At 36.9% G+C, this 26,918-nt stretch overlaps 1 protein-coding gene across 3 annotated transcripts in view; it reads left to right on the top strand.

The window, feature by feature from the left end:
* Positions 1-26,918, top strand: part of LOC115215700 (acidic mammalian chitinase) — an 86,384-nt gene that overhangs the window by 40,216 nt on the left and 19,250 nt on the right. For all 3 annotated transcript variants that reach the window (XM_036506061.1, XM_029784982.2, XM_029784983.2), the window contains exons 2-3: positions 20,600-20,675; positions 23,931-24,126. In XM_036506061.1, coding sequence (XP_036361954.1) covers positions 20,615-20,675; positions 23,931-24,126 — 257 coding nt within the window. In that variant the 5' untranslated portion in view covers positions 20,600-20,614. The remainder of the gene's footprint in view (positions 1-20,599; positions 20,676-23,930; positions 24,127-26,918) is intronic.

Raw genomic sequence — 26,918 nt, forward strand, 5'->3', positions numbered from 1 at the left:
GTGTGTGTGTGCCTTTGTGGTTATGTTTGTTCTCCACCACTGCTAGACATGGTTTAGCAAAAATTGATAAAATAAGTACTAGGTTTAAAAAAAAAGTGCTGCAGTCAATACATTCGACTAAAAATTCTTCTAGGCAGTGCTCCAGCATGGCTACAGACTAATGACTGAAACAAATAAAAGAAAAACTATAAAAGAAATAAGAGTTACATTCGACAGAGTAATCTGAATGCTAAAGGCTTAAAACTGAGATTCTGCATGTGTTAGAATTTATAATTCTCATCATTTTTGATGTGTGAGATCTAACAATTTCTTATGACCTGGTCCTGTTTAGAGTTTTGAAACGTTGCCCACTTTTTCAAGCAAGTTATAGTGTTTGACTTGACTAAATGCAGCACAAAAAAGCTGCCATACTGGTCTAAGAGCTATCCATAAATTAAACAAACAATTGTGATGTTTACTTCTGTTCATTGTCCTTTCTCTCACTAGCAAGATAATATTACCAGCATGTACAACATTAGTTTCTATAGGAATGTTATATTTACCTAAACCTGACTAACTTAACAAGCAATAGTGTTACTGTTACATATGCAGTTACTATGGCAACAGTTAGGGTGAAGGTTAACTCATTAGGAAGGATAACTCACTAGGAAAACACACACACATCTACATATATGCCAAATCAATAAAGTTCATGCATGTATGCATGCATGTATGTATGTATGTATGTATGTATGTATAGGCACAGGTACACATATGTAAAGTATATATGTCTGGCTATGTGGTTTGTATGTGTGTATATATATATATATCATCATATACCATCACCATCATCATCATCATCATCATTGTCTAATGTCCTCCTTCCATTTTGGCATGAGTTGGATGGTTTGTCAGGAGCTGGCCACCATACTTCTATGTCTGTGTTGGCATGGTTTTTTTACAGCTGGATGCCTTTCCTAACACCAACCACTTAACAGAGTGGGCTGACTGCTTTTTACATGACACCAGCACAGACAAGATCAGTTTTGGCATGGTTTTTACCAACCACTTTACAGTGTGGACTGGATGCTTTTTACGTGACACCAAGACTGGCAGGGTCACCAACAGACTTTGCAAAACAAGGAATCTTTGAGAGGGGAGAAGGGGATCTTGTGTCAGATGATGAATGGTTAGAGTGTGACAGAAAGACAGAAATAGGTGTCTTGCTGTAGAGGAAGTACATGGTTACCCAGCCAGAGAGAGAAAGAAAAGAAAAAGGGAGAGAGGAAGAGAGTTAACAAAAATGAAGGCAGGAACTGATGTGCTGCTGTAAAGGAGATAAATGGTTACCTAGCCAGAAGGAAGAGCAAGAGAAGGGGAGAGAGAGAGAGAGACTAAGAACAAGGACTAAGAACCAAAGGGAAGAGCAAGGGGAAAGAGAGAGAATGAGAGACAGCAAGAGTGCAGGAGAGAAGTAGTGGTAAGGTGCCAGGATATACTTGCTGTGTGTATATATATAATGTACTGTTCCATGGTAAGAAATAAATATTATTTATTTAAAGGACACAATACATGTCTTTAATTGCTACGGACGTTAAACGATGATGATGAGTTTCATATGTTGAGAAATATCTCAAACATATTCATCAGGCACAAATCACATATAATGAAATAAAATTGAATAAGAGAAGATACGTGAAAAAGCTGAGAAGGCAGCATATAGGAAACATGGAAGATTAAAAAAAGGCAAACAAAAATTTTAAAGTAAAAAAAGGTAAAAGAGTTATATTAGATTATGTGAAGAAGTATTTAAAAATTGCTATGCCAATCACATAACTTCCTCCCATCATAAGGACAAAAGCAAAGTTACTAAGTTGACTAGCCACGAGTTTGGAAGCTAACGAAACACCACGTGTGATATTAAGTGAAGAATAATTGAGAAATCCACACCTTATTTTAATGGATCTAATAAATGTAGGCTATGTTTAGCTGAAGGAGCTCAGATCCTTTTCAGCTCTCTACTGAATTCTAGGTCTGAAATTTTCAGCAGGAGTGGCTGTGTGGTAAGTAGCTTGCTTACCAACCACATGGTTCCGGGTTCAGTTCCACTGCGTGGCACCTTGGGCAAGTGTCTTCTACTATAGCCTTGGGCCAACCAAAGCCTTGTGAGTGGATTTGGTAGATGGAAACTGAAAGAAGCCTGTCGTTTATATATGTATGTATATGTTTGTGTGTCTGTGTTTGTCCCCCCAACATCGCTTGACAACCAATGCTGGTGTGTTTACGTCCCCGTAACTTAGCAGTTCAGCAGAAGAGACTGATAGAATAAGTACTAGGCTTACAAAGAATAAATCCTGGGGTCAATTTGCTCGACTAAAGGCGGTGCTCCAGCATGGCTGCAGTCAAATGATTGAAACAAGTAAAAGAGTAAAGAGTATATTCTTTTACTTGTTTCAGTCATTTGACTGCAGCCATGCTGGAATATATTTTGAAGAATTAGAAAATTCCACCTATACCTGATTAACTTGCTGATAATTTTCCAGCTTTATAATTTCAGGTCTAAGGACAATAACTCTTTTACCTTTTTTTCACTTTTTCCATTTTTGTTTTCCATTTTTTAACCTTCTGTGTTTTCTACATGCTGTCTTCTCATCTTTTTCACGTTTCTTCTCTTATTCAATTTTTTTTAGTTTGTTATGATATGTGGTTTGTTGTGCCTGATGAATATGTTTGAGATATTTCTCAACATACAAAACTATTAGATGTACTTAAAGACATGTAGGCACAGGTACACATATGTAAAGTATATATGTCTGGCTATGTGGTTTGTATGTGTGTATATATATATATATATATATATATATCATCATATACCACCACCATCATCATCATCATTGTCTAATGTCCTCCTTCCATTTTGGCATGGGTTGGATGGTTTGTCAGGAGCTGTGTCTTCTACTATAGCCTAGGGCCAAACGAAACCAAGTAACTTTGGTAGACTGAAATTCAAAGAAGCCCATTATATGAGTGTGTGTATGCACGCACATTTGTGTTCATGTCTCCTTATCTCTATATAAAACAATTATTGTAAATGAGTGTTACTATCATTGAAGTGGTGTTATTCGTTTCTAATCTATGGAAACATACAGAGCCATGGGGAGAAATATCATGCTTGGAAACAGTAAAGATTGGCAACAGAGAAGGCACCCAGCATAGAAAATCTACCTCAATGAATTCTAACCAATGGAGAAGTGGACATTAAAACGATGGTTTATGTATATACTAGCAGTATCGCCGACGTTGCTCGGGTTTGTAAGGGAAATAACTATATAAGCATTTTTAGAGAGTTATAGCCAAAAAATAGCAAAAAAATGCATTAAAAATGGAAAAAAAATGATGGTAAATTTTTTTTTAAAGATCGTTGACTCATCGTAGACATTTTTAGAGAGTTACTTCCCTTATATCATAGTGAAAAAAATGCATTAAAATGGAAAAAAATGATGGTAAATTTTTTTTTAATCATAGACTCATCGTAGACGCGCGCTAATACCCAGAAGGGCTCGATATGAATCACGACTATAAGATACTCGGTTTTGGTTAAACTGCACCGCAAAATGTGGGAGTAGTTAGGAATCTAAATCGTAGGAGACAGACACACAACTTTAGTTTTATATATAAAGATATCTATATATATATAAAATTCTTTGTCTCTGTCTGTCTGTTTTCTATGCATTCTCAAATGGCTCAAGGAAATCAAATCAAATTTTACAAGGTAAAATTAGACTCCACAAGTGTCAACATGTAATTTTTATTTTCATTTGAATTAAAACAATATAATATTTCATCTAGAATGATCTTTCTATAGTCAACTATAGTAAAGGACATTTTATACCACCACCACCACCACCATGTCACATTTTGTACATGAGTGTGTGTGTGTGTATTTGTGCATTCATTAAGCCTCAGAGAATTAAACACACATACGTATACATATGTGATGATTACAAGTATATGTGTGTGAGTGTATGTGATAGTGTATGTGTGAGTGTATGTGACAGTGTATGTATGTGTGAGTATACATACATTTTTGTTATGACTCTCACACACACACATCTAAAAAGAGAAAGAGACACACACACAGATGGAGAGAGACAGGCCATTATACAGAGACGATGACTATGTCACATTTTGTGTATGTGTCTGTGAATATGTGTGTGTGTTTGCACATTCATTATGTATGTTAGGCCTCAGAGAATTAAACACATACACACGCACACACACACATCTTCACATGCATATACATATGTGATGACTGACAAGTATATAATGAGTATTGTTTATCCTGAAGGATGTGTGAATGTGTATCTGTGTGTGTCTGTCTTAGTATATATATGTATGTATGTATGTATGTGAGTATATGTGACAGTGTGAGTGTCCATTACACTGATGTAAACTGGCTACATTAAAGAGCCTTACTGGCTCCAACTAATGAAATGGTTGATAAACTCAGTCATGAATTTCTTCAAAAGTAAACAGATACATCAGAAATTACTTTTCCATCAATTCACACAACACTAGATCAAGATCAAGCTGTTCAATACCCTGTTGAATTTCTGAACCCACTTAAACCCACTGGGATACCACCACATAGCTTGACACTAAAGCTGGATGCTCCCATTACGTGCTTAAGAATCTTGACCCACCTTGCCTGTGTAATGGAACTCGCTTAATTGTTACTTCCATGAAGCCCCATGTCCTAGAGGCAACAATCATAACAGGTAGTCACAAAGGAGAAAATGTCTTTATTCCAAAAATTCCTCTCATACATACAGAATTTAAGAGGCTTCAGTTTCTACTCAAACTAAGTTTTGCTATTTCAATTAACAAAACTCAGAGTCAATCCCTCAAGGTAGCTGGACTTCATCTCTCTACTACATGTTTCTCCTATGGTCAACTCTATGTTTGTTGCTCACAAGTTGGAAGCAGCAACAATTTATTCATTTGGACACCAATAAAAAAATTGCGCAATGAATATTATTTACCCTGAGATGCTTCAAGATTGGCAGATATGCAGTTCTAAATTCTATTACTATTTCAATTTTGATATTTTTTAATAAAATATAATCTGAAATAATTATGAGAAAAAATATATCTTCATATTTATTGCTTACTAATCTGTATAAGAACAGCAGTAACCCAGGCAAAGCCAGGTCATTCAGCTAGTGTGTGTGTGTGTGTGTATATATATATCTTCTTTATCTTTATCTTTATCTAGTTTCAGCTCACGTGCTGTGGCCATGCTGGGGCACCGCCATTTACATATATATATATATATAACCACACACACAACACATACATATGCACACACACATGCACACACAGACTTGCGTGCATGCACATACCCACACATACCTCCATACCTCCTTCTCTTACACCCTCCTGTCTTAGAAAGAACTTTTTCTTCACCCATTCCCTTCCAGTCATTTCAAAATGTAACCACATGTGAATCATTGGCGAATTTCTTCCTCTGTCTTCCTTCCTATTAGACTTTCCTCTGCTGATATATATATCATCATCATCATAATCAACATTCTACATCTCTCTCTCTCCCTCTCTCTCTCTCACTCTCTATCACCCTTCATACTCTTACAACCCATCCACCATACATTACCTCCCTTCCTCCCATCCTTTTTAAGTCTACTGTACACTTCTGTACTGCCAGTCAGCACCTACTTCCCCCCACCTCATCCCACTTGTCTTCCCTATAAGTCATATGTATCATTGATCACCCCTTTCCACCAACCACTACATTCACCCTTTAATTATCATTTACTCTCTCCTAATTTCCATCCTATTCGGCAGAAATGCGCTGCCGTATTTCATCTGTTGTTACGTTCCAAGTTCAAATTCCGCCGAGGTCAACTTTGCCTTTCATCCTTTCGGGGTCAATAAATTAAGTACCAGTTACGCACTGGGGTCGATGTAATTGACTTAATCCCTTTGTCTGTCCTTGTTTGTCCCCTCTGTGTTTAGCCCTTTGTGGGCAGTAAAGAAATATATTTATCATAGGACACCCCACACCACAACACTTGTTCATTGTTCCCTATAGTCTTCATCTCTAACCATCTCTTACTTTCCCCATACACTCTTACAAACCCTACCTGCCCATCCTTCCTGTTCTTTTAGGTTGTGTCCCCAGAACTCACCACTATCCTTATCTCTCTATCTTCACTTTGATTACTCCCATCTCTCTACTACTCTCTTTTACTTGTTTCAGTCATTTGACTGCAGCCATGCTGGTCAGGCAAATCGACCCCCACCCTGGGACTTATTCTTTGTAAGCCTAGTACTTATTCTATCAGTTACTTTTGCTGAACCACTAAGTGATGGGGACATAAACACACCAGCATCGGTTGTCAAGCAATGCTAGAGGAACAAACACAGACACACAAACACACATACACATATATATACATATATACGATGGGCTTCTTTCAGTTTCCGTCTACCAAATCCACTCACAAGGCTTTGGTCGGCCCGAGGCTATAGTAGAAGACACTTGCCCAAGATGCCACACAGTGGGATTGAACCTGGAACCATGTGATTGGTAAGCAAGCTACTTACCACACAGCCACTCCTGCACCTGTATATATATTATGTATATATATTATAGGCTTCTGTATGGTTTCTGTTCACAAAATTTCTATTCACCAAATTTATTCACAAAGCCTGGTTGGCCCAAAGCTATAGTAAAAGACATTTACCCAAGGTGCTGTGCTGTAGGACTGAACCTGAAACCATGTGGTAATGAAACAAACTTATTAATGACACAGATATGTATGATAAATTTTCTTTATCATAATTCAATACTTGCTCTATTATGATATAATTTTTGAATCTGAGATTACACATTCAGAAAATAAACAAAAACTAATTCAGGTTAAGCTGTCTTTTGTGTAAAGATACAGTTTAAAGACTGTATGTATTTTTGAATATAATTATATCATAGCAGTAAGTTCTGCATGGTGGCACACTTTGTGGCAATACTATAAACCATAGCTGTTGTACTGGACAGCTCTTTAATCATTTGTTATATGTTTTGTTGAAATGCATTTTTCAATAATGAAGAATCTTGTTAAAATAGCCTTGTCGCTATTGAACTGGTATTTAATCGAATTAGCATGAAATGTCAATGGAAGATTTTGAATAAGATAAATAAGATAATTTTAAAACAGATAATTGTCATCAAAGAAATAGATGCAGTCTTATACAGGTAGATATCAAAACAGGTTAACCCTTTTGCTACCATATTTCTATTAATATACACAACTTATGTTTCATTTAATAAAATGCTGCTGAGCATTTTACCTGTTGTGCTAATGATTCTGCCAGCTCGCCACCTTCTTTCACCTTAATAATAAATAGGGAACATATATAATAGTTTATAGGGTTTTTTTTTAAAGCTTTATTCAGTTTACTTCTTGTGCTTATTTATGTTCATGCAATTTTGGTTACTTTTTCTAATGAATTGTAGTGCGCCTGAGCACTATACAATAAGATCATTATTATTATTATTATTATTATTATTATTTTTCCTTCTTTCTTCAAATTTTCTTCGTTTCTCGCCCAAGTGTCCCCCCCCCCGTACACCTAGGGCTATTATTATTATTATTATTATTATTATTATTGTTATTATCATTATTATTGTTGTTATTATTATTATTATTGTTATTATTATTATTATTGTTGTTATTATTATTATTATTATTATTATCATTATCATCATTATTATTATTATTATTATTATTATTTTTCCTTCTTTCTTCAAATTTTCTTCATGTCTCACCGAGTGTTACCCCCCCCCCCCCGTACACCTAGGGCTATTATTATTTATTATTATTATTATCATTATCATTATTATTGTTGTTGTTGTTATTATTATTATTTATTATTATTATTGTTGTTATTATTATTGTTCTTATTATTATTATTATTATTATTTATATATTATCTCTGAATTAAAGGAAGTTCTAGGATAGAATGTTTTTAATCATAGATCTGTGTAACCAAGGCAGGTAACCTGGAGCCAAACATCAGCAGCAACAATAACAGTGACATTTAGCCTGTCTTCTTACTATCAACCTTCTGGCATGATGCATTTGTCTTAAACAAATATAAAATCACCCCTTATCCGGTTTGAAAAAAATAGTCACTTGTAGTTTTTGTTGTTGTTGACTTTATTGTTTTTACTTTTTTTTCTTTTGGAAGGAGATGCTGATGTTTTTTGCTTTGCTTTGTTTTGTTTTGTTTTTCTGTCCATTAATTAAGGTTGCCTTGCAGAGGATAACAGGTCAACAAAAACATTCAGTTCATGAACTGACTTCTCACTTTCCAGACTACTTCTTAATGCAATTAGTATTTCCTCATTTAATGAACATTGATCTGTCAGCTCATTATCTTAATACATAAAACTGGAGATGTGTGTGTGTGTGTGTGTGTGTGTGTGTGTGTGTGTGTGTGTGTGTGTTTGTGTGTGTGTGTGTGTGTGTGTGAATCATAAACTACAGTTTTGCACCAACATAGCTGAAATTCTGCATAAAGGAGTGAGGCCTATATGTTTTCCAAGATCATAGTATATGTGACCCACTCTCTCTCTCTCTCTCTCTCTCACACACACACACACATGCATACACATGCCGCATGCACATACACACACACATGTATGTATGGGTATATATATATATATATATATATATATGTGTGTGTGTATATATATATATATATAGTTATTAGTAAGGGATCATCAATCCGGTAAAATATTTTACAAGTTCTCTGTTAGTATAGCAGGCTAACAATATCGTTTAGATGTTTTCAACTGATTAATGGGCCGATTGAGTAAGCCAATCAATAACAAACCTATAATGACTACTGGAAACAGTTGTAAGTTAAATTTACTACATTAAAGAAATACATTATAACCATTATTTATGCCTTGTCTTGTATATCATCATCATCTTCGTTTAATGTCAGCTTTCCATGCTAGCATGGGTTGGATGATTTGACTGAGGACTGGCGAACCACATGGCTGCATCAGGCTCCAATCTGATCTGGCAAAGTTTCTACAGCTGGATGCCCTTCCTAATGCCAACCACTCTGAGAGTGTAGTGGGTGCTTTTACATGTCACTAGCACAAGGGCCAGTCAGGCAGTACTGGCAATGGCCATGCTCAAATGGCGTCTTTTACATGTCACCTGCACAGGAGCCAGTCCAGCGGCACTGGCAATGACCTCACTCAAATGTTTTTCATGTGCCACTGGCACAAGTGCCAGTAAGGCAACACTGGTAACGATAATACCTGAATGGTGCTTTTTACGTGCCGGTGGCACGAAAGCCTGTTAGCTGCTCTGGCAACGATCACTCTCAGATGGTGCTCTTAGCGCTCCACTAGCACGGATGCCAGTCGTCGAATTTGATTTCGATTTCGATTACATATGTATAGGTGCAGGTGTAGCTGTGTGGTAAGTAGCTTGCTTACCAACCACATGGTTCCGGGTTCAGTCCCACTGTGTGGCACCTTGGGCAAAGTGTCTCCTACTATAGCCTTAGGCCGACTTAAGCCTTGTGAGTGGATTTGGTAGACAGAGAATGAAAGAAGCCTGTCGTGTCTATCTATTATATAAAATCCGTTCTGTGTGTGTCTTCTAGGATCTAGGGCTTCCTCTATCCAATTGCGCTCAAATTTGATATGTAGATACCCACGGTATCAGGGCATGTATAAGTCTTGAAAAAATTACAAAAATCAATTCCAGGAGAGAATGCAATCGATAAAGCCGTGGGAATGTATGATCGAGTACATCAGCTGTTGCAATTGATACTACGCGTACGTGTGTTTGTGTTCTCCCAGTCAACAGCCTTATCATTACTGGTACTTTAAATTCTTCGGTTGCATATTTGTGTGAATAAAATCGTTTTTCTTTGGAATAGAAAAAAAGTCTATCTTTATTTCTTCTTTTGCTGGTGTCTCAAATTTAGGTTAAATCGGTGTTTCTCAAAAGGAAGGCCTATGGGACAGTTGGACAAGTTATTTTGAGAAAATTTGATTTAAATGTTTGACAACTCAGCACTGTCCATTGGACGGGGGGGAGGGCATTTTACTCATATATATATAATATAAATTGGACATGGGCGATCGTTGTATTCTTTCTTGTCTTGAGGTTCACAGCCAAACGGCTGGGTGGATTCGTGTGAAAAATGGCACACATGTGGAGATGGGTGCATAGATTGGAATGTGGTTTGTATTTTTTCCTACCCACCAATAGTTACCGAGAAGATTGATTAAAACTTTTCTAATGGAATTCCCCTACCATTAAAACAACCAGTTGTTCATACAGCCGGCATATACCATTTCGCTAGCAACAAGGGGAGTACAGGATGACAGTCAGCCAAAGCCATAGATACATACATAACCTCTCTCTCCTTTTCTCTGTCAGTCACTCACACATTCACTCACAACAAAAAGTGAATAACAAAATTTCAGTTAACTCTCTCTCGGCCATACATAGATACATACATCTATGAATACATACATACATGCATACACACATAACAACCTGCGGGTGTGTGTGTGTGTGTCACTGAAGCCATTCCTACATACATATATAACCTCTCTCTCTCGCTTTTTCTCTGTCATTCACTCACTACAAAAAGTGAATAAAAAATTTCAGTTATCTCTCTCTCTCTCTCTCTCTCTCACATACACACACACACCAGCAACATTACTCTCTCTGTCTCTTCACACACACACAAACAAAAGCAATTCACATGCACACCACACATTCTGTCTCGCACACTCCATCAAACACACACACGCACACACATCAATTCTTCTGCTTCACACCAACTTCAAAAGAACTTCACTCATACAATCGCGCTCTGTCTGTCTCTTTCGCTTTCATACCAACTTCGAAAGATCCCCTATCCACCCAACCCCATATTAAAAAAATATAAACTTTTTACAGAAACTGACGATCATCTTCAAAAATGTAAATAAACACATGTGGTTTATAAGTGATAGTCATGTGTTCCTATATCGAAAGATCGCCTAGTGTTTTAATGATTAGACAGAGGTCCAATAGAATAGCTTTCAGAAACAGACTAAGTACAAATTTGTTCTTCACAACTCCTGAAGCTGTTTTCTGACAAAGAGGTGGAGTCAGGAAATTTTCATACAGCTTGAGGCTCCAATTGAAACAGGGGGCCCGAAATGATTAGGTTGAGAAATGCTGTTATAGATTATGCCTAACCGAAAACGATCACAGTTACATCATTCAAACAGACCGGGTGAAACCGGGCTTAGCTACTAGTATATATATATATATATATCATCATCATCATTTAATGTCCGTATGTATGTATGTATATATCTATATGTATATATATGTGTATGCATATGTTTGTGTGTCTGTGTTTGGCCCCCCCACCCCACATCCTCTCTTGACAACTGATGTTGGTGTGTTTACATCCCTGTAAATTAGCAGTTCAGCAAAAGAGACAGATAGAACAAGTACTAGGCTTACAAAAAATAAATCCTAGGGTCGATTTGGTCAACTAATGGTGGCGCTCCAGTAAGGCCGTGGTCAAATGACTGAAACAAATAAAAGAATATATACATACATACATACATATATATATTTAAGCACACATACATACATACATACATACATACATACATATGTACGTACGTATGTATGTATAACATACAAATACAAGGTTTGGGGGCTAAATTTGACAGTTTGCATAAAAAGGCAAGAAAACAATATTCTATCCCAAAATAAATTATTTAAAAAAATCAATGAATATCAACTGGATTGAGACTGAGAGATAACAGCTTTCTTAAATTAGCTGACCTTGGCTTTCACCACAGCCTCAATACAGCTCTGGGACCTGGTGTATGCATTCATCACTGTGTCCCTGGGAAGATCTTCAAACACCTCTTTGGTGTTGGCTGCCAGCCTTAGTATTGCGGGCAGACCGGTTGGTGTCTTTTTCAACCACACCCCACACATAGTAATCCATAAGAATACAATTGAGAGATTTAGGAGGCCAGAAGTTGGTGTTGGTGAAGTTGTTGAAATTTGCTGATAAACATTTCTGACATATGGCCTTCATACATATGGCCTTCAAACTGCAACTCTCTCTAGCTAGGGATTGACCGCATTCTCCAGTAGCTTCATTTAGTTTCTGAATTGAGCCTGCATCCTTCTTCAAAGATGTGGGGCAACATGATATTGTCCTCATGGGAGACACATACAAAGACCATCACAGTTTGGGTGAACTTGTGTTTTCATGATCTCCATGTCACATCATACAATCTTTACGGTGTTCACAGAGCATTGGGCAACAAACTTGACCATCACAGAAGTGGTGTCATTTCAAATCTACAGTCAATCGGAAATATTATCTTGCTTAGAAACAAGAGAAAGTTGCAACAGTGGTGGTGGTGGTTGGTGATGGTGTTAATGTTTGAATTTACAAGAGATAAGAGAGATATTTGTGTGGTATGAACATGTGGTGTGTGATGAGAAGAGAGAAAGAGAAACAGACAGAGTGAATGAAAGAAAAAGAGAGAGTGACACATGAATGAAAATAAAGAAATGCCAGCTAGAGTTTTAATGAAATGATTGATTGATATAATATATGCAGACTGACTGGGTTACATAATATTGATTTTAGGTCAGATATAGAAAAAGATGGAGCAAGGATTATAGCAAAAACATAAGTATTAAACATAAAATTGGCCAACCTGAGGAAGCTTTTTTATATATGGAATACACTACTTATACATAGCACACTGCCTTTGTTTCAGTTCATTTTGAAAATGAAGAAGAATTTACTATTTAACTTAGATATTATGAAGCAGGTGTTTGGAGCATGAATTAACAAGAAATTTTGATAGAAGGTTTTTAGAACATTTTAAAATAGGAAGTTTGTATCATTCAAACAGGGAGTGATCCCAGTCAGGTTGATATGAAAAGGGTTAAATCACATCCTACCATCACTGGATGATGTAGTCTGGGATTTACTGTGGTTAAATACAAAATCGCTGGATGGTCATGGTTGGGATGCCTTTGGGCATAGTTCTGCTTAATCCTTTTGTGAACATATTTCTGGTGAATTATATTGCCTTAGTTTCAATTAAATTTCAAAATAATTAAGAATTTAGTAAAATCTATCATGGAACCAAGGCTAGACTCAGGTAGATCAAAAAAAATATCAAAGGTCCTTCCTGAGCTATAGGCTTATAAGGATGTTTCCTGGATTCAGTGGATATATATCCCATAGTTGGATAGGATGCTAGGCCATCACAAGATTTCTCATTTTACCAGTGAGTGGACTGGAACAATATGAAATGAAGTGTTTTGCTCAAGAACACAATGAACCCCTTGGTCCAGGCATCAAAACTGCAATCTTGTAATCATGAGTGCAACACTCTAACTATTAAGCCACATGCCTCCACAGTCTCTGTCAGGCTAGCATCAAAAGGGTTAAGAACTTAATCCATGGCAAATTGACCAGGTTGTTAGAGTGTTAGAGGCAAAATCATTAGTGTCAGATAAAATGAATAGCAGCATTTGAACACCACAAAGTTATGGATGTTGACTTTACCTTTCATCATAAGTGCCAGCTGGACACTGGTCAATGTAATTGACTAAATCCCTTCCTCCAAAACTGATAGCCTTAAGCCAAAATCTGCAACTATTATTTATTCCAATTCTCTTTACTCTGAGGTTAACTTTATCTTTCATGCTTTCAGGGTCATGAAAAATTTCCAATCCAAGACAGCAAATTAGGATACCTGCAAGAACATCAAATTAGACTGCTTTGCAGACTGTGTTCTGGTTCTTTGCTTTGAGAGTTCAAATCCTGTTATGTCCTACATGACAGATAGACTTAACCCATTACCCAGTTTAATACCACCACCTAGGTGTCTTTAGCTGAATCCACTCTGTTGCAAGCATTCAGGACAGATTTCTGGCTTGAAGATGATGTCCTCTTTTAAAAACATACATACAAGTGCAGGAATGACTGTGTGGTTAAGGAGCATAGTGTGCAACCACATGGTTTCAGGTTCAGTCCCACTGTGCAGCACCTTGGGTAAGTGTCTTCTAACATAGCCTGAGCCAACCAATGCCTTGTAAGTGAATTTGGTAGACAGAAACTGGGTGGAAGCCTGTTGTGTGTATGTGTGTATGTGTGTATTTGTGCTTGACCCCACCTCCCACTTGACAACCAGTGTTGGTTTGTTCTCATCCCTATAACTTAGTGATTCAGCAAAAGAGAAAGATAGGATAAATTCAGCTTTAAAAAGTTAATACTCAGATCAACTTATTCAACTGTACACTTCAAAGCAGTGACCCAGCATGGCTGCGGTCCTGTGACTAAGACAGGTAAAAGATAATATAGATAATAGATATATATATATCAGGTCATTAAGAATGAAATGTCCGATTTTGAACCAAAAGTTTATTTTATCTCAACAAAAAGCAATGCAGTTAATCAAAGTATGCACCTTAATTATCAACACAATTAATTTTGCCATTTTATTGGTAGCATGCAGGCAGTAAAGAATTCTGGAGAGCAAGAGGTGATGATATCACGAAAGACTGTTTTTGCATCTTCTTAAGATTTTTCATTGCAAAAAGTTGTCTAATACCTGGAATCTGTGATAGTCAGCTGGTGCAAGGTCTGGTGAATATGGTGGATGGCAGAGTACTTCCAAGTTCAGTTCCTGTAACTTGAATAGCATTCTTTGGACAACATGCAGTTGAACATTGTCTTGCAAGAGAATTGGCCTGTTTCTATTGGCCAATCTTGGTTGCTTAATTGCAAGTTCACTCATCATTTCATCTTATTGTTGATGTTTACATCCGCTGTAATTGACTTACCAGGTTTCATGAAGCTGTAGTGGATGACACCAGCACTGCACCACCAAATAGACACCATTAGCTTTTTTTGGTGAATATTCTTTTTTGGATTGTGTTTTGGCACTTCATCTATATCAAACCACCATGCAAAATGCTTGCTATTACTGAAAAGAATCCACTTTTCATCACACATAACAGTATGATGCAAAAATGGTTCACTTTTATGCCATGACAGCAAAGAACACCAAGTTTCAAGACAATATTTCATTTGATGCTCATTCAGTTCATGTGGTACCCACTTGTCTAGCTTCTTTACCTTGCTGATTTGTTTCAGATGGTCTAATACAGTTGGAATCAAAACATCAAACCTTGCTGCTAACTCACGTGTAGTTTGAGATGTATCTGCTTCCACTACAGAGTCTAACTCATCATTAGCCACCTTGGTCTCAGGTCTACCACAGGGCTGATTTTCAAGAGTAAAGTCACCAGACCAGAACTTCTCAAACTACCAATGTACAGTGCATTCATTCACCACATCTTCACCTAATACCTCATTGATATTTTGAGCTGTCTGGGATGCATTGGTTCCATGATGGAACTTATATTCATAAACAACATGAATTTTTGATCTATCCATGGATTCACAAAAGTTGATTTACAAGAGAAAACTCACAATATAATCAGACATCATGAATTGCATTTCTAAAACTGATGATGTAACTCTTCAATGTTGTAAAACAAAGAATTGTCAGAATAAAACATTAGAGTTAACGACTGTCAAACTCAGTGCATAAGAAAATCCGACATTTCATTCTTAATGACTTGAGATATATGTGTGTGTGTGTGTGTGTGTGTGTGGTGTGTGTGTGTGTGTGTGTGTGTGTGTGTATACATATATATATATTTCTTTGCATATTTTTCAATATAACAATGGAAAAGTTAGTTATTTATACAAAACCTCTCCAAATATTTAATTAGTTTAAAAAGATAAATAAGACATATACATATGTTGTATATTTCAATACAACTATGATTATGAAAGAGCTAACACTATTGCACAAAGATTATTGTTTAATTGTTGATAAAATTGTCATTTAATTTTAATCTTTAAAACTCTACCAATAATGAGAAAACTGGTTTCTCTCATAGACAAAAGCAAAAAGATTCAACAGAAAAAACATAATTAAAAAATAGAGTTGTAAGTAGACCTATAAATAAGATTATAAATATATAAATAAATGCACATACATAGTTTTATCTTTGATTAAAAATACAAGATAAGTTTACTGTCAAACACCAGATGTCCGTCCCACTATGTTGGAATATATTTTGATTTTGTTTTTCAATGCATCCAGTTAAAATTGATCACATGTGTAACACATTGAAGGTGAATGTTTTGTGATTTATCTGTATAGATAACACTTGCTGAGTTTTGATTTATGTAGAAAAATCATTAAAATATTTAGCAATTTAACCCTTTAACACTTACTTATTTAAGCCTTTCATGTTTTATGGAGCATAGGTCATCCAACGATTTTTTGACCCCGGTATGCAACTGGTATTTATATTATTGATCCTAAAAGAATGAAAGGTAAAGTTGACCTTGGCAGAATTTGAACTCAGAATGGAAGGACAGATGAAATGCTGCTAATGTGTGGAAATGCTTCTTCCTGTTCACTGCCGGGTTGTCAGCAACTAAACTGGCAAACCCATCAAGCTTGCTTGGTGAGTAGGGTGATTGTTGGACACCAGGTGGGATGAAAAATAAGCCTGTCAAAGGCAAAAGAATGACTGTGTAGTCAATGGCCAATTCAACAAGTACCTTGTCGTGATGAAGTGCCTGTGTGCTCCATTGACCCAGAGAGCTATGCTGGAGGGAGAAAAATCTTCAGTCAGGTCTTACCAGACCAGACAGGTGAAAGGGTAGGAGACAAACAAAACTTTAATGACAATAAATCAGATTATTGGCAGCAGGGCGTGGATTTAGTTAATGGCAGGACTTAACAGATTCCTGGCTTTGAACTAGCAGGATATCATGAAGAGGATCTTGAATACAAGACAATGGATGAGACCCTAATATTCCTAGTTAGATGTAAACTGCAGGACCGCATGGAGCAGTGCCCTGTGAATCCTACAGTACACACAACCAAAACCCATATGAATCCACACATTCGGGGTGTCCTATAGGACAACCTAGATGAGATGAGATGATGTTCACTGCTATAATAATACTAATAATAGTACTAATAATAATCGTTTCTCCTGTAGGCACAAGGCCTGAAATTTGATGGGAGAGGACTGGTTGATCACATCAACACCAGTTCTTGATTGGTACTTATTTTATTGACCCCTAAAGGATAACCGTAGGCTGTCTTCTTCCAGGTCTTGTTGGTTTTGAATTGTCATCAATGCTTTGGTAACTTTGCATTTCTTTCTAGGAGGGGTGTTGCCCTATGCAAACCTATATTTACCTCTGGGAAGGGTTGGATCATATTCATCTAACTTCTAACCTTTGACTTACCTAGCATGGGAGGTATCTATCTGGAGCTTACACTTCACTGACATAGCTTTCGGAGTGATTGATACACACAAGCCGCAACAAAGACTGGACTTTGGCATGGAACTCTATAATACTAACGTTTATATTTTTTTATACTTTCAAATATTGAACTTTTATAGGAAGAAAGCAGCAAAATTGAAAGCTTGGATGAGCTCTAAAGATTATGTCTGTTATGAACAACATTAATATACACACTTGAAGCAGCTTTAGATTAAAACACCAGTATGTATAACATGATATATATTAGTAACAGAGGAAGTATTAATACTGAGAAGTAATATTTATCCCCACAGATACACCAGAGTTATAATAAAAGTATCATTCTGTTATACATTTAATCCTCTTCCTTTCAATTAGAAATAAATATCCAATCTTACAACCTAACTCTTGGGTACCTTTAGTAGAGGAGTCTGCTCAGTTGCAAGTATTCAACTCGATTCTCTCTTCTGGTCCAGTTAAACACCATCGCCTGATCCTTGGGTGCCTTTAACAGAAGAGTCCACTTTATTGCAAGCATTCAACCCAGGTCAATGCCATTCAGAGAAGTCTTTAACAACTCCCTGTAATTTGCATTTCATTTGATGCCAATCCACCTGAGACCATTCCTGGCTTCATGCTACAAACTTCGTTTTCAAATGATCAAAATTAAAACCTATCATCAAAATTTCATGGTCATTTATGCTCCAAACCAGGCCGGTGGTCTGGCAGAATCCTTAGCACACTGAACAAAGTGCTTAACAGCATTTCGTCCATCTTTATATTACCTTTCATTCTTTCAAGGTCAATAAAATAAGTACCAGTTGAATACTGGGGTCAGTGTAATTGACTTAACCATTTCCCTGAACTTGCTGGCCTTATGTCAAAATTTGAAATCAATTTATGTTCCAAACACCCACTTAATAATGACAAAGACATTTTAATAAATTCTTCTATATTTTCAAAATTAATTGAAACAAAAGACAATGTGTTTCAGCAGAGATATTGTAACAAAAGAATTCTGTATGTTCAAAGGTATCCCAGTCATGTATGTATGTATGTATGTATGTATGGATGGATGGATGGATGTATGGATGGATGGATGCATGCATGCATGTATGTATCACATTTGTAGAATGAAAAGCGCTGGAATGAAAACTGCAAGGGAATTTTTATGATTCTCTAACAATAATAATAATAATCCTTTCTACTAGAAGCATAAGGCCTCAAATTACATCAACCCCAGTGCATAACTGGTACTTATTTAATCAACCCTGAAAAGATGAATGGCAAAGTTGAACTAGGCGGAATTTGAATTCAGAACATAACAGCAGATGAAATACCTCTAAGCATTTCACCCAGAGTGCTAATAATAATAATAATAGCAATAATAATAAAAAAACAACCACAATATGACTTCAAGTGTACATCCAAAGTAAAACCAACTGGATGATACAGCTGGCTAGGTAGCGTGAACAGATTAAGAAAACTGTACTCAATCTCAAATGAGGCATGTAAAAACAGGGAAGAGCTTAACCTGCTTGATTATGATGATGATGATAAAGAGGACACACCACCCACTAAGGCAGCAAAAAAATGTAAAACAAAAGTCAAACAAGAAAGCCTGAAGGAAATATGGAGACTGTGGCAAGAAAAACCATTGCATGGGCAATACCCTAAACAGGCTAGGAAAGTTGATGTAGATAGAAGAATCCATCAGTGGTTGCAGAGTGTTGGTTTGAAAGCCGAAACAGGAGGATTCATCCTAGTAGCACAAGACCAGAGTCCCCTCACTTGGAACTATCAAGCTAATGTCACACAATGAGGTAGACACAAAGTGTAGATTCTGCAATGACAAACTTGTGAGTATTGACCACATTGTTGAAGCCCAACAGCACTCTGCCACCCTTCTCGTCTGTTCTCCCTACTGTCAACTGTATCATTGCAAGTCTGTTGCTCCTCTATATACTTGTGTTTCTCCACTCATTGCATTCCTTTTTGCCTCCTCTTACCCCTTTTCCCTCTCATGAACTCCCTGCTCACACACTTTGCCCAATCCACTACCACTCCATTTACATTCACCTCCTTGTATCTTGAGAGTATGATCTGGCCCATAGCCACCACTATCTTCTCTCTCTCTCTCTCTCTCTCTCTCTCTCTCTCTCTCTCTCTCTCTCTCTCTTTATCTCTCTTTCTCTAACTGGAGTAACCATTGCACCTCCTCTGCCCCACTATCTTACTTTAACTTCTCATCACTTGACACAAAGCTACCACATTTATTGCCATTTCTCCCTCTCATTTGAGAGACTTTGTCTTGAAATGCACGTCACTTGGTGACCTCACCAGTGCTGGTGCCACATAAAAAGCACCCAATACACTCTGTAAAGTGGCTGGCATTAGGAAGGGCATCCAGCCATAGAAACCATGCCAAATCAACCAACAGAGTTAAGTACAGTGCTCTGGCTTGCCAGCTACTATCAAACCATCCAACCCATGCCAGCACAGAAGACAGACATTGGAAGAGGAGGAGCAGGATGATGATGATGATAATGGAGAACAATAATTCAATAAAAAGGATTTCTCTAACTTTTATATTTTTAAATTAGTCTATTTTAATGATGATGATGATTACAATGATGATGATAATTAATAATAAGAAGAAACAAAATAATAACTCACATGCTTACAATGAATGACATCACAAGGTTTACATCCCCCCATTAAAGCAATTAGTGTTTAGAAGTCCTTACCCTCTTGTCTTAAGATCTAATTAATGTTTGGCCTCATTTATCTCATCTCTTGTGTTTTGTTTGTTTGTGTGTAAGCATGTCTACATGCATTCATGTGCGTGTGTATATGTGTGTGTATGTATGCGTATATATGCATGTAGATGTGCTGTTTGTCTTTGTTTTGCTAAAGTTTTTTTTTTACTTTTTGTTCTGTCCTCTCCTTTTACTTTCACACACTTTGCCTTATCTACCACCCCCAAATCTCTCTCTCTCTCTCCCTATCTCTCTCTCCCTCTCCCCCCCTCTCTCTCTCTCTCTATCTGTCTGCCTGCCTTTGCCTTTGTGATTCAGCTGTACTTTCCCATCAATATGATTAGATAAATAGCACTAATAAGAAACGGAGAATCCATCCTACTTGTTAATTTTTCCAGATCTCCAGCAATATCATGATGTTACTTCAAGTATTAGGCAGCTTATTGCTGTCTTTACTGGCATTATACGTTGTAGGTAAGTAACTTACACCTTTTATAAGCACACACACATACATTGCTCATTTGTTTTATATCTATTCTTTCATACTTGCATGGTTTAGACAAATATATTATTGAGACATTCTTTTTACAGCTGAATGCCTTTCCTGTCACTAACCTTTATCTTTTTTCATGCAAATCCTTTATTTTATACATCCGGGATATTGAAAAGCAAACAGATAAATTATTAACAGAAGAACTGAATAATAACTCATTGCAACTGTTATAGAATGCTAACACAAACCAACATACAAATACACACATACATGCACACACACAGACACATGTGTACTTGTGTGTGTGTGTATGTGCATGTGTGTTTATGTCGTGTGCTTGTCCCCCCACCCCCACTTGACAACTAGTTTTAATTCATTTATGTCCCAGTAACTTAGCAGTTTGGCAAAAGAGAGTGATAGAATAATTGCCAGAATGGGGTTAATTTGTTCAACTAAAACTTTTGAAGGTGGTGCCCCAGCATGACCACAATCCAATGACTGAAACACATAAAAGATACACACACACACACACACATATATATATATATATACATATGTATTTATACACATGTACACACACACACACACACAATATATATATATATGTAGAAGTAATTCAAATTCAGTTGAATTAAGTACTTAAGTTGAAGCACCATGTCAGTCCTGTATTATCCACACAGCTCGAAGTAGGGTGAATAAAATCAAAATAAGCACCAGGATATCAAGAAGTGATGCAGTACGACCGTTTCAAGTGACTCCATTTAAGTGAACAATGCAATCATTACATCAATTTAAATGCAGTCCTGCATTTAAATTGATGCATGTATGTATGTATTGCTCCTTCCTGGGCCAAATAGACTCAAGGCCAGATTTCCAGCTTCTGTGGTGTATATCTTCCCTCCTGGACAAGACGATAGTCTGTCGCAGCAATACTCATTTTTACCAACTGATTGGACTGGAGCAACATGAAATGAAGTATCTTGCTCAAGAACACAATGCATTGCCCGATCCAGGATTCAAAACTACAACTTTCCAATCATGAGTCCAATACCTTAACCATTAAGCCATGCACCTCTTTGGTCAGTCCAAGGTATAGTAGAAGACATTTGCCCAAGGTGCCACACAGTAGGACCAAACCCAGAACCATGTAGTTGAGAAGCAAACTTCTTACCAGTCCCATAAAACTGCTGTTACAAGTTGGAATCACTAGGCTGTAGCCAACATATCATAGGAGCTTTTATGTATGTACTCAAAAACATTTCCCGTAAATGAACTAAAAGTATATATATATATAATCACATAAATGCAAAACAAGGTAGAGGAAAATGGTACAAGCTATCATCGGATGATGGCTAAAACTTGAAAGTCACTGTCAAAAGCATTCTTGACATTGGTGCTAAGACAGTCTACAATACTATACACAGGGAAGATATGATTGTATGTGACAGGGAACAAAAGTTATTCACTGTTGTAGATATCAGCTGTCCAATGGATGTGAATATCACTTCAAAATTTGGGGAATAGAAGAAAATGTGTGTAGAAATGATGAGAAACCTGTAGCTCTTATATCCAGGATACAGACCAGTGGTTCTCAAGTGGGGTCCAAGTGACCCTTGGGACTCCATATAAGATTTTGTTGTCAAAATTAATGTGCAATTGGTTATACTTCTATAATATACAAAATAGTGTAATAATTTTTTATTACAGTTGCAAATGATATTTAAACTTAAAAATATAATAGAATTTTTTAAACATCGCCTGGATATGGGAAGTCTAGTAGAGTAAAGTAAGAATCAAAGGGGCCTATAGAAAAAAAGTGGTTGAGAACCACTGATATAGACTTGCATTTGTTCTCATTGTCATGGGTGCACTGGGCTACATAACAACAGGTATCCATATAAACTATCTGTCTGTATGTGTATATATATAGTTATGAAATATATAGATTGCTTAGAAGTGGTCAAGTTGAAACTGAAATGTTAGACAGGTATAAAAAAGATAAAAGGAAAATATCTGAATTTTTTCCTTTTATTTTTTATACCTATATATATAAATATATATATATATATATTGATAAAACGGTAAGATAACAAAAGAAAGAAAGAGACCTCAATATTATGTAAATAGAGGAAATTTATCATATTGTAACATATTGTATAGATATGTAACATATTGTATAGATATATATATATATATTATATATATATATATAAATATAATATATATATATATATATGTGTGTGTGTGTGTGTGTGTGTATACACACACACACACATACATACATACACACATACATACACAAATACATATATATACAGATAGAGATAGACAAACAGGCAAACAAACAGAGACAGAGAGAGAGAGGTATATTCTCTCTCACATTAATACCATACATACAAACTCCCTTTCACACACACACATACACAGGTAGATTAATAGAGAAATGTACTCACACACACACACACACACACATAATTGTGTATGGTAGCAAATGCATGAAATATAGGTTAATGAAAAGAAAAGCATAGGTATTCATGAATTGTTTTTCAACAATCTATAAGTGCCAACTAGCACTTCATAACATACCAACTCACTGAATTTTATTTCCTTATTACTCAAACTCACTCAAAATGTAGATAACATCACTCACACACAAACACACACACACTCCCCTCACAAATTGTTTTGTAGATTTCTGTGTGGTTATATAAATCATTTAAAACCTCATTCTGTTATCATAAGTATGCAACATGATAATGCTTATATGGCTTTATTTCCTGTAAAGCTATTGTTTGCTTCATCCCAAGTCAGCCCTGATTAAATTAGCCTTCTATGATCAAAGACATTCCCACTGCAGTCAGCTTATGTTTTTTTTTATAGGCATAATATACCTTAGACTATAATATCTAATGTGTCCTTGCTGGTTTTAGAATGATAGGGTACAATTTGAAGTAGATTTGGCTGCAATTTCTAGCAGGTTGCCTGATCACAAACAAGCTGTAATGTTGGCTCATTTCATAGTTAATAAGATATATGTAAATGTCACCTCATTTGCATTTATGAGTCTTATATGAACCACCAGGTACAGGCATGGCTGTGTGGATGGATACAGAGTTCATTTCAAGCTTTCACTTTTTATCTCACTGCGCCACTGCAAGGCACCTTGGACAAATGATAAGTGGCCTCATCATCATCATCATCATCATTAAATATTTAAATGCTTCTATATATTTCAGAGGCCAACCAGAGCTTTCGCCGAGTCTGCTACTACACCAACTGGAGTCAGTACAGAGAAGTACCAGCCAAGTTTCTGCCAGAAAATATTGATCCTCAATTATGTACCCACATCATTTATGCATTCGCTACCCTGGAGGGCAACTACCTTAAACCTTTTGAGTGGAATGATGATTCAACACCATGGATGGTTGGAATGTAGGTAGAATGTGATACAAGTGAATTTGAGTACCAGTTCTTTGTTTCTTTTTATATTTCACTTCCATACACTTCAGTACTTTAGTGATAAACTAATTCTGTGGAGGCACAATGGCCCAGTGGTTAGGGCAGCAGACTCGCGGTCATAGAATCGCGGTTTCGATTCCCAGACCGGGCGTTGTGAGTGTTTATTGAGCGAAAACACCTAAAGCTCCACGAGGCTCCGGCAGGGAATGGTGGTGATCCCTGGTGTACTCTTTCACCACAACTTTCTCTCACTCTTACTTCCTGTTTCTGTTGTATCTGTATTTCAAAGGGCAGGCCTTGTCACTCTCTGTGTCACGCTGAATATCCCCGAGAACTACGTTAAGGGTACACATGTCTGTGGAGTGCTCAGCCACTTGCATGTTAATTTCACGAGCAGGCTGTTCCGTTGATTCGGATCAACCAGAACCCTCATCGTCGTAACCGACGGAGTGCTTCCAAAAAAGAAAACAGATAAACTAATTCTACATTAATCTGTTTGATCCATTGGCACTGAGCTGGCAGAATCTTTAGCATGCCAAACAAAATAATGATTAGTGACATTTCATCCATTTTTATGTTCTGAGTTCAAATTCTGCTGAGGTTGACTTTACTTTTCCTTCTTTCAGGGCTGATCAAATAAGTACCATTAAGCACTGAGGCTGATGCAATCGACTAGCCCCTTCACCCAAAATTTAGGTCTTGTGCCAAAGTAGAAATGATTAAGAAACATTCTTGGTCATCCCTCACCATTCAGCCCTATTCAGTCACTACACTTGTTGCATACCACTGATCCTCTCACTTCTCCATACTCTCTTGCAATCTCTACCCCACCACACACACATATTTCTAATTCCTCTCTCCCCACTCTTCTACTCACCTTGTAGAAGGGTCATCCAGACACCTCATCACCACCATTCTTATCTCTTACCAACTGCTCTATGATCACTCCCAATGTCTCTTCTAAAATGTCAGTAGTTGTGTAGTTCCTCCACAGCAAGGAAACTGGTTCTGCTCTTGCCCCTTTTCTCATACTTCTATCCCTCATCTCCTAACATAGAGTTACACCCTCAAGACTCATAGTCTTGCAAGCTATACAACGATGTAACTAGTGCCGGTATCACAAAAAAGCATCCAGTAGTTTATACTGTAAAGTGCTTGGCATCAGGAAGAGCATCCAGCCATAGAAACCATGCCAAGGCATACACTGGAGCAGGATGCAGTCCTTGGACACATCAGATTCTGTCAGACTGTTCAATCCATACCAGCATGGAAGATGACTGGTAAATGACGATGACAATGATGATGATGATGAAGCTTCTTGACATGAAAGCTCATCAACATCATCATCCTTTTCTTGACATTCACTTTTCCATGCTTGCATGGGTTAGATAGAATTTGTTGAGGCAGATCTTCAATGGCTGGAAACCCTTTCCTATCACCTGTTTCTAAGCAAGGTAATATTTCCCCTTGGCCAAAATACTCAGCTTGTATAACAAAGACATATTTTCTTCTTTTCACTCAAACACAGTTTTTCTAGAACTAAACTCCTGCAATGTATTCAACTTATTTCATCAGGATGGTAGAGTGTAATCTGATAGCGGTTAGGCTGTCATTTCTTGCAATTTGAGCAAAGCACGTGGTTGATCCCTCCCTGGCACAAATTTAATTTGATATTGTAATAATGAGTGTATAATTAAGAAAATTGTGTCAAACACCAGTCTGCATTTCTGTTTGTTTTGTATTTGTATTATCCAACTGTCATTGTCAGTAGGTGGTGTGTTGTGTTAAGAGGGCTGAGTTCAGATGTTGAGGTGACTCTACAAATTTCTCTCACTCATACTATCTCTTCCCCCACCTCTCAGTCTCTCTCTGTCTGTCTATATCTTATTTTCCTTTTCACTCTTGGTATCTCTTTGTGTCTGCATGCGTGTGCATGTATGTATGTATGTATGTATGTATGTATGTATGTATGTATGTATGTATGTACGTATGTATGTATGTAAGTATGTATGTACGTATGTATGCATGTATGTATGTATGTACGTATGTATGTACGTATGTATGTATGTACGTATGTATGTATGTATGTACGTATGTATGTATGTATATACGTATGTATGTACGTATGTATGTATGTATGTACGTATGTATGTAAGTAAGTGTGTATGTATGTATGTATGTACGTATGTACGTATGTATGTATGTATGTATGTATGTATGTATGTATGTATGTATGTATGTATATATGTATGTACGTATGTATGTATGTATGTATGTGTATGTATGTATGTATGTATGTATGTATGTATGTATGTAGGTACGTATGTACACAGGGGTGGTAATGCAAACAGGAAAAATAGAACTCAAAACATTTGTATGTATTGATTATATATATTTTTATATTTTCATTAGTAATAATTACAGAGTGACTCATGGCTATAGCTACGCAGGAAATTCAACTTTTGTCTCATTTTATAGCTCTTGCTGAAATAGATAAACACACACACACAAACACACACACACATGTGGAGGCACATAGCCTAGTGGTTAGAGCATCGGACTCGTGGTCAAGGGATCGCAGGTTCGAATCACAGACCGGGCGATGTGTGTTTTTATGAGCGAAACACCTAAGCCCCACGCAGCTCCGGCAGAAGGTAATGGCGAACTTCTGCAGACTCTTTCGCCACAACTTTCTCTCCTCTTTCCTCCTACATCTTGCAGCTCACCTGCGACGGACCAGTGTCCTATCCAGGTGGGGAACCTAT

The sequence above is a fragment of the Octopus sinensis genome, linkage group LG9 (genome assembly GCF_006345805.1).
Source record: "Octopus sinensis linkage group LG9, ASM634580v1, whole genome shotgun sequence".
NCBI classification, from domain to species: domain Eukaryota; kingdom Metazoa; phylum Mollusca; class Cephalopoda; order Octopoda; family Octopodidae; genus Octopus; species Octopus sinensis.